At 33.1% G+C, this 10,440-nt stretch overlaps 1 protein-coding gene across 6 annotated transcripts in view; it reads left to right on the forward strand.

Annotated features, from left to right (window-relative positions):
- LOC129801839 (protein unzipped) overlaps positions 1-6,486 on the forward strand; it is a 30,102-nt gene extending 23,616 nt beyond the window's left edge. For all 6 annotated transcript variants that reach the window (XM_055847199.1, XM_055847201.1, XM_055847203.1 and 3 more), the window contains one exon: positions 1,497-6,486. In XM_055847199.1, the coding sequence (XP_055703174.1) occupies positions 1,497-1,886 (390 nt within the window). In that variant the 3' untranslated portion in view covers positions 1,887-6,486. The remainder of the gene's footprint in view (positions 1-1,496) is intronic.
- Positions 6,487-10,440: the final 3,954 nt, after the last annotated feature.

The raw sequence follows: 10,440 nt of genomic DNA on the forward strand, positions 1-10,440 counted from the left end.
AAAAACATTGTTTTTCACAGAATATTCATATGCTTCTTTGGGTACCATATGCCCAAAAGAGACGAAAGAGTTAACTGGTTCATTACCGATGCAGCCGGGTTCGAAATTTCAATACCTTTCCAAAAAATCCAAATTTAACCAAATTGGTTGAAAAATGAGCCTTCCAAAGTGGTTGACCTTTGACCTTCAGTAATTCAAAATGGCGAATTTTCCTGCCATAGGTGTGTTTGGGCGAAATGTTCTCCTAGATTAGCTCTCAAACATATCGTCAGTTAAATCAGCATTTGTCGTAACTTCCTTTTGACAACTTTTCAGGAGACGAAATTTTCAGTTCAATATTTTTTTTCTTAAAAATGAGCCCCGAATGCGATACTTTTGAGTCAAAATAATAAAAGTAGCACTAATAAACTGTAAGTTAACTCGAGAAAATCTTTATAAAATTATTTAAAAGCTGCAATATTGAGAAATATGTTAGAAGAAACACAATAATATTTTGTCGTAACTTGCATCGTTTATAAAGCCTTAACTTCCAATGTATGGAGATTCTGGAAGTTACGACAATTTTCTAAAATGCATTATATCAATTTCAATTACCCTAGTTATAATAAGCGCCTTTATTTGACTAAATTAATCAATTAAATTCTTATCCCTGTCCCTAAAAGCTTTTATTTCATAAATTTTATTGAATAAATTTTGCGCGCCGTGTCGCTTGTTTTGTTTTGAATTAATGACAGATGGTTAGGGATTTTTTCTCACTTCTTTCTCGCAAATATTCAATTAAAATGATTTCATGTTACACTATTCGCACTGTCTTTCGATATTTGGAAGAGTTTATAAACGTTTTATTGAGAAATATTGCAATTTTGCTTCAAATTACAAGGCACGCAAGTGAGCAAAAGAAGTTACGGCAAATGCTGATTATTGAAAATTTTGTATGGAAATTTGTCGTAACTTCCCCAAAAATGGAAGTTACGACAAATTCTGATAAATTTTTCTTAATTAAGGGCACTTACGATAATTTTTATTTAAAATAATTTTTATTGGGCTTATGAAAGTTTCTTTTTTACAAGTGCGTTTAATAAACAAAATTACGCTGATTCCAAATATGTATATATCTCAAAATCGCAAAAATGAAGTTTCGATAAATGCTAATTTAACTGACGATATCCAAAAATCATTGAGAAAGCTTGGGCCAATTTTGAGAAAAACCAAAAAGTATGGTTTTTGATAGGGTCAGAGAGGGTGTGGGGAAGGGGGAGAAACAAACTTCGAGAGATTTTGTTTTTTTTTATTGGGGGTCATCGAAAACTGGAAGTTGATATCTCTTACCGTTTAAGCTCCAGAACAGAGACAAATTGAAAAGAAAAGTCGATTATATAACTGCTCTCTCTTTGAATTCGATCGATTCGATCAGTAAAAAATAGAAAAGATTGCTTTGTCAGAAAAATAATATTTAAAAAATATTTTCTCTGACATGGCTTTTAATTCATCCACAGTTGCAAAAGGCAGAGATGAAAGATGTTAAAGTTGAATTTAGTCCGGTCTATTGGATCCACAATCAAACAATCGTCCCAACAACAACAACTACAACAACCAGCACAACAACAACTACTACGACAACAACATCAGAAGCCACAACGGTGGCTCAAAGTTCAACCAAAGCAATTCCGCGTCTCATTGCCGATGAGTTCGACAATGAAGTTGCACCGGCAGACGAAAGTCGAGATGTAAGTCAAAGCGGTGTATTGCAGATGAGCAATATCGAGGATAGTACTCAAGGACGACAGGGATCCACTTCGAGCACCAATAAGGTAGATTCAATAGCATCTGTGATTGTAACTTTGCCACTTTTGATTGTGGCATTAGCTCTATCAGACAGTGATTAAACCTCAAATTCATGGCCGTTATTCAAAGAATGTTTGTTGAACACAACAACATTATACATTTTAGGCTGAGTAATATATAAATTCCTTATTATTCAAAAGCCCCAAACTTTTACCCAATGATTTTTTTTTATAATACTGTATTTAATTAATTCCTTAGTTTTCACGGACCATGCTATTATTTTAAAATGTACGCAAAAGTACATTGGAGAGACTGGGGCAAAAAGTCACAAAACGGATATTTTCTTTTCAAGCTACTCGAGCGCTTCAAAAATTTCTAATTAGCGCAGTTTTATAGGAAATTTACCGTTCTACAACTTTGTGAAAGTAATTTTACTCTATTTTGTAAGGAAATACGTTTATCGGGCCGATTTCTAAAAGGCAATTTTGTGACCATTCTCAAAAATGCTGGGGCAAATAGTACCAGACATTGGGTATTATCATATTTTGATTCCCTTCATTACGAGCTTCCGTAAAATTGAAAAAATACCGAGAGGACATATTTTCATAGAAAATTTATTCATCTACACCTTTGTAAAATACCGTTTTCTCTGCGAGAAAACCTTTTGTTACTTTTTACCCCAAGTGGCCATTTTTAATAAAAGAATTTCTGGAGAAAAGAACTTTTGTGAATTTCTAAAATAGATAGCAAATTTGTATTCAAAAAATCCAAATTATTTAGAAAATATTCACCAGTGCATCAATTTTGGAAAATAAGTAGGTAATAATTGTTATCTTCTGCAAGGAAAATATTTCACAAATAGGGCTAAAAATTTCGATATTTTTTATTTTCTAAATTCCTTGTTAGAATTCTAAGAAACTTACGACATTGAAGAAGGTCTATGGAGACTATCTATAGAAAAAAATTTGAACCGCTATGTTTTTTACCTTGGAAGATATTGAATTTTAAATTTTTCGATTTGTGACTTTTTGCCCCAGTTTCCCGTACTGTCTATTGCAATTAATAGAGTACTCTTACAAGTAACAAGTTGTTGTTCATAAAAACCTATTTATGATAAACTATAAGAATTTTTATTGTTTATCTTTATTATCTTTGTTTAATTTTTCATTTATTTTTTCGCTTTCAATTATTCTTTTTTTTTATAAATTAGATGGATTAACTATCTAATAAAATTATTTGCAATAAAATTTACCGCGTACATCGAGAACTATTGGTCTGAATTCTCACTTTGAATTATTTTATTATTTAGAAAAGAAAATCTGAAATTTAATTTTAGTTTATCACATATAGACCTAATAAATTCGATTCATTGTTTATGCATGCGCTAAAGAAAATGTGTATAAGAACTCAAAACCAAAATGAATCTCCTATCAAAAACTATTCCATGCACTTGCAAATACTATATACCATTGAAACATTCTTAGGATATTAAGGAATGTTAAATACTATATTGTACAGTAATAGATGTAAAAATGTATATTTATGAGTTCGTTTTTTAGAAACTCGCCTCAATTTATTTCAAAAGTTACTATAATATCGTAGACTATTAGAACGTTTCCTATTTCTTTGGTACAAAAATAAAAAGAAATGAATTCTCACAATTATTTATTTCAAATTAATTAGGCTCATTTAAATGATAAATGCGCATTCTTACCTGGATTTAAAAAAAATTAAGAGCCATTTTAGTGAGAAAGAAATCAAAACATTCGATAAAATAATTTATTGAAATTGAGAAATTCATGAATTAATATGCAAAATATTTCGACCTTCTTACAACATTCCAGTTGTCTAACTTTTCAAGATAATTTTCACTCTCAATAAAGTTTATTTGCATGAATAAAGAAAATAATTTCTATAGGATGAAAATAATTAGAAACTTTTCTTTTTTTTTATTCTGCAATAAAAGATGATAAAATCTCCATTGATTTTCTTACATTAGAACTTCTCTTGTGTTAAAAAAAATCTCAAAACTTTCTCTCCCAATTTGAACACAAGTTAAAGTGCATTTCTTTCATCCAACTTCATAAAAATTTTCTCACATAACTTTCTGTAAAATTTATTAAAATTTATTCATTGGGTTAAATTATTTGAAAAGAAAAAAAACATTCCGATTGGTAAATCTCGAGGGAAAATTTTCATCGGATATTGATAAAATGCGTAATTCGTAGTAAGATGAAATTTTCTTTTTAAGAATTTTAAATCTCAAGAACGATAGAAAAAAAAATCAAATTAAAAATCAACTTATAAATAATAGATTAGATTGTCCAATTTATTTTTTCTAAAACAAAGATTGAAGCATTTTAGAAAAAGCGTGAGATTAAAAAAGTATAAATTTCTGGATGAACACTAGTACAAAATAGAGCAAAAGTGTAATAGTAACAACAAAGATAAAAGTATTGAGAAAAAAAATTGTGAGAAACCAAGAGCTGTGCTTGTAGAAGAACATCACTTTTACAAATTTTTCAGTAGATGAGAAATGTAAGAAGTCAAAGGTAGGGAAAATCAGAAGAAATATATTTATAGAATATATATATGCCACAGAATGGATGTCTTTAATAAACGACCATTAATTTAACTTCCAATTTAATCAGATGATTGAATTTTGAAGTGCTTGCGATTTCTTTTTCGACGGAAATTGTAATTTTTAAGAAGAGCTTTTAGTGTGTAAAGAAACTGAGCGTAAAAAATATTTTATCTTTGGGGCTAACTGACTGTAATTCAAACTTCGATGATTGATTTATTTTGATTTCATTTTAAATCCATCCTACTTTTCAAAAACATTATCTGTTTCAGCCCTCAAAAAATTTAATTATATTCTCATAGATCGGTTTCAATTTTATTAAGTCCTTTAACCACTTACTAAATCTATATACCAGTATATTTTGTACACAATGTAGGAAATATATATTACAAATAATAATGATACCAAAAGTCATAAATGCATAATGTGAATGGAACATATCGACAATTCTATTCCATACTATTCTATCTCAAAATGACAACATTTCAGGAAAATGAAAAAGTCGGGATATTTATATCTTTCGTTTCTACCTAAAAACCAGTGATAAGCCTAGATCAGCTTATAGAGGTGCGATTCCTTCATTGCAAATTTGGATTGTGGCAAACTCGAACGATATTTATACATAAATAATGCAAATTTTGTTTAATAATTCTTAAACTGTATGTAGCGTATTATCGTTATTAATACGGAAAAGTGAATGAAAATGCATGAGAGTGTCTGAAAAACTTTAAAGTCGATTATCTCGGAAACTATGAGAGATAGAAGTCTCAACTTTACATTCGTTGAGAACCCCTGTCAGCGACCCGAGAAAATCGCGCCCGCGAAAATCCGCGAAAAAATACGCGATCCGCGAAACTCCGCGAAAAATTCGCGCCCCGCAAAAATCAGCGAAAAAATTCACGCCCAGCAAAAAATGCACGAAAAAATTCGCGCCCCGCGAAAATTCGTAAAAAAATATGCGACCTGCGAAAATCTGCGAAAAATCTCACGCCACGCGAAAATCCGTGAAAAATTACGCGCCCAGCGAAACTCCACGAAAAATTACGCGCCCCGAGAAAATCCGCGAAAACATTCGCGCCCCGCAAAAATCAGTGAAAAAATATGAGCCCCGCGAAAATCAGCGAAAAAATTCACGCCCAGCGAAAATGCACGAAAAAATTCGCGCCCCGCGAAAATTCGTAAAAAATATGCGACCCGCGAAAAATCTCACGCCCCGCGAAAATCCGTGAAAAATTACGCGCCCAGCGAATATCCGCGAAAAAATACGGGACCAGCGAAACTCCACAAAAAATTACGCGCCCCGCGAAAATCCGCAAAAAAATTCGCGCCGGCGAAAATCCTCGAAAAAGTTCGCGCCCCACGAAAATTCGCGAAAAAATACGCGCCCAGCGAAACTCCACGAAAAATTACGCGCCCCGAGAAAATCCGCGAAAACATTCGCGCCCCGCAAAAATCCGCAAAAAAATTCGCGCATCGCGAAGATCCGCGAAAGACATCGCAAATCGTGAATTGTATATGCCACCTTACAAATCTTCGAATATAGACTTTAAAGTGAAATATCTCGAGAACCGTTCGACGAATGTCTTAATTTTTTTTTTTAAATTGGTCTAAATTCTCTGGACTGCAACATAAACATAAAAAATTCAAAATCGCATGCTTAGATTTCGAGAAAAACTACAAAACGTGATTTTTAACCGGTTTAGAACCGGTTTTTCAGAAAACTAATAGCATAGAAATCGTCGTACGCGCGCGTAGATATTTAAAAAAAAAATATGAAGATATCTCTATCCAAATTAGAGATATTGCGTACTACAGACGGCAGAACGGCCGGCCGGACCCGAAATTGCCGGCTTATGATTTTCGGCATCAGGCTTATGATTTTCGGCATATGTTCAAAACATATACCCTATGACTTTCAGATCGATCGGAACACTTTGAGAAAATCCGAAGATTACAATAGGTGTGATCAGAAGGAATCACACCTAAATGATTAAAAGGAATCACACTTAAAAAATTAAACATCAGCGTTGTGTGAATATCTTTCTTATGGCGTCCAAATTTACAGCAATTCAAGAGTTCGATGTCGTCAAGAGTAATATTTATCGCTCAGACCAAAACTATAGTGAAAATAATACAGTATAAACATAAAATAGTATGGAAGGGAGTTGTCTATATATTTGCTTTTAAAATAAGAAATGTACTAACAATGTAAGCAAAATGAAGAATTGCCTTTAAGAAAGTAACATTAATAACTAAAGTGTATGCAAATTAATATGCGGGAACTGAATGGAAAAAATTAAATGTGCTTGCAACGATGGATCATGAAAACACTTCTTTCTTGTCTCAATCAATTTAACAAATTGTTTGTAAATATCGCAAGTTGAAATTCCTATAGGAATTAGTGTACATATTGAATTCAAGAACACTTAAATGTTAATTGACTTTCAATTTGTGTCCATTTTTTTAGAAAATGGTATGTTTTTTTTCTTAAGCTGTAAGAGGAAAAGGAAATTAGTATGAAGAGAAATGTAAGTGATGATCAAGAGGAGAAATTATTTTTATAAGAAATTTTTCATGTCCTATTTTATCGCAAATAAAAAAGAAAAAAAAACATCTATGGATATAAAGAAAATAAAATGTCAGAAATTATTTTAGATCAGTAAAAATGGGTGTAAAATTTTCTGAAATCATCTTTCTCCTCCTTATAATTTCGCAGTTTATGATAATTTTGTAACAAATGTAATTGTAAATATCTTTCAATGTCATTACATGAAGAAACTGAAACAAAATGCAAAAATATATGAAAGAGATAATGAAAAATGCCTTCAGACTTTATTCATTAGCCTTTTCAGACATGGTTTTATTTTTTATTTTTTTTATTTGAACCCAACACTTCTCTGATGGATGCAACACAGATTTTCCATCATCTTTCCCCATATTCCCGCCCATATTAAGGTCAATTTGTTGGCACAATGAATGTCTGTGAGATATGAAGTGTGAAGAACATTTTTGTCACTTATGGAGATATAAATATTTTTATGCTCATCAACCCTATCGCAATATTTTAATTAATATCCAGAAGGGACACTGTTCAAATGCACATTGACTAATTTAGGGATTTTTTTTCAAGGGAAAAAGAAAAAAAGGATAAAGTAAACTAATTTATCGAGCAACTACATCCTTCACTAATTTTAAACTTCAATAAATGAATGTCTCTACTTGAAGTGCCCACTCATCGGGTATAGGGGAAACTGGGGCACCACCAAACAGGGGTACCACCAAACACTGCGATTTTTTAAATAGGTATAAGATTTTAGATAATGAGACTTACATGAAATCATAGATACTATAGGGATGCTTGTCCAGAGAAAGAATGATCCACATAGTTCAAGTAGTTTAGAAATAAGAATATTTTTTCGCAAAATTGTGAGATTTTGATAATTTTAGTCATTTATATATCTACCTGGAAAATAAAACTGAAATAAGTGACATCAAATTTCACTACACCAGTACTTTCCTACATGTTTTGGGATAATATTTATGTATCTACTATAGAAATTAATGTTCACATTCTTTTAAAAGAATATAAAATCCATCACAAAACAGAGTTTGGGGCACCAACAAACAGACAAATTTCTCACAATTGCAGATGTCGCGAGCGTAGCTTGAATGGCAAAATTTTTCCTCTTATCTTTCTAACTCTTCATCTCCCTCTTTGTTCGATTTCTGAAATTTATATCCATTCATGAGATTTTCATTCAAGACTCAGGGAAAATATAGTTTCAAGAACCCAATTTTGCATTAAATGATTCTTAATAATTCTTAAATGATTTTAATCAAGGATTGACGAATGATTTCTCGATTTTATTACAAATAATCAGAAGAGCGTGCAAAATTTGAACTTTAGGTATAGTGTTTGCCACGATTTTAGTGGCGCTGCTTTCCATTCAGAAGTCGAATGTTGTCAAAATGATGAAAAATCCATTGAAAAATATGTTCGGTGTGCAGTGCTTTAGTTTTATGCTATTTTGGTCACTCATTCTAAATTTTGCAGTGCTTTTTTGAGAATTATTTACTTTTTCAATACCTTCTTTATAATTAAGAGTTATGGTGAATTCCAAAATAACTTCAATGGGTGAGAAAAAGAGGTGCTTTTTGGTGCCCCAGAAAGTGTTTATTGGTACCCCGGGTGGTTGGAAAAAAGCGAAAAATGCATGGTGATACAATTTTCCTTTTTACGGAAAATTAAAGTGCTTCACATCATCCTTGTATACATTAATATGCAGCCTATATCTAAGACTATAACATGGGGTAAGCAACAATTTTCTAAAATTCACAGTTTTCTAAGAAAATTCAGTCAAAATCGCATCTTTCAAAAGTGTTTGGTGGTACCCCAGTTTCCCCTATACCAAACATTATATATTAGGTGAGATTCTTAACAATCTCACCTACTATAATCCTAACAAAATTTCATGTCCTCCGATCGCGCTCAAACTTGGCCAAAATGTGTTTCGCCACTTCCTGATCACGAATATATGGGGGGCTAAGTTACGTTCCCGGCCGGCCGGCCGGCCGGCCGGCCGTCCGGCCGCTCTTTGAAGCTTAATAGCTCCTAAACTAAAAAAGATATCGACTTGCGGTTTTCGGCAAAGGTTAAATATCGTATGAAAATTGCAACATGGTGCATTGACCCCCCACCCCTCCTTCCGCCATTTTGAAGACCCCCCTTTTTTTGTTTTCTCAATAGCTCCGGCCCTATGGCATCGAGCGGGCTCAAATTTTAGTATGTTATAGCTGGGCCTTAGAGCTTTCCATCAATACCAAACTTAAGGTCCCCCGACCCCCCTGACCCGAGCTATAAGGGTCCAAAAAAATTTTCTTAAAATGGCCATAACTCCGGTTCTAATTGTCAGAATTTAAAAAGTGAGGGCTTTTTGGAAAGCTCTCGTGAAATGCCACTTCCTCTTCTAACATCGCAAGTTCATAAAACCACCGCTAGGGGCGCTATTATTAAAAAGAAAATTTTTAAATCTTAAAAGTTAAATAACTCAAAAATTCCTTATGCAATCGGGCTGAAATTTTAGTATGTTGTAGCCGTTGACTATACCTATCAAACAAAAAAAACCTTAAGTCGATCCATAACCCCTGACCCGAGCTATAAGGGGTCAAAGTTCGAACATTGACCGGCCTCTATCTCCGGTTCTAATTAACATATCGACATAAATTTTACCTTTTTGGTTTCGTCTCAATGAGCACTTTCAGATGGAAGTTCAAAAAGTCACCACAGGTGGCGCTGTGATAGCGTCAAAATTCATCGAAATTCAAAGTCACTTTTCTCAAAAACGGCATTGTGCAAGTTAATGAAATTTTAGTATGTTGTAGTCCAGTCTAGGACGTTTCCAAAATGGTGCGTATGTGCGCTGTGGTTTCAATAGAACCGGAGATATGAGGGGTCAAAGTTCACAAAATTTAAAAAATCATATCTCCGGTTCTATGTGACCGATTTTGATGAATGAGGGCTTAAACGAAAGATCTCACCAAATACTACAACTTTCTAGAATATTTGAACTTCGTGGGACCAACACCAGGGGCGCCACAGTCGAAAAACCAATTTCAATATCACATAACCTCAATTATCTCGACTGTCGCTAAACCGATTTTGATGATTACTTCGACACAATTGTAGAATACATTTATCTCTACATTTCGTCCATACATCATTTTCCGCTCAGACTACGCTATCACTCAGATTTTGCCGTTTAAGTGTGAAAAAATTGATTTTTCCCATAATAACGCTTTGAAATCACTCAGATGCCAATTTGACTGCCTCTACTCCACCAAGACACTTAAAATAGGGTTTTAAATGGAAAGTCCCACAGAATACAACAATTCTTTGATATAGTTGAAGTTCAACAAATGACTACTTGGGGCACTCTGATGGATGAAAAAACGAGTTAAGAAACAAAAAACCTCGATTATCTTGGCTTCTGAGTAATCGATGAGATCATGTTCTATGGAAAAATTATAGAGAACATTCTGGTCTACATTTCACCCATATAACACTTTTCTGTCAG

The sequence above is a fragment of the Phlebotomus papatasi genome, chromosome 2 (assembly GCF_024763615.1).
Source record: "Phlebotomus papatasi isolate M1 chromosome 2, Ppap_2.1, whole genome shotgun sequence".
In the NCBI taxonomy this organism is placed as follows: Eukaryota; Metazoa; Arthropoda; class Insecta; order Diptera; family Psychodidae; genus Phlebotomus; species Phlebotomus papatasi.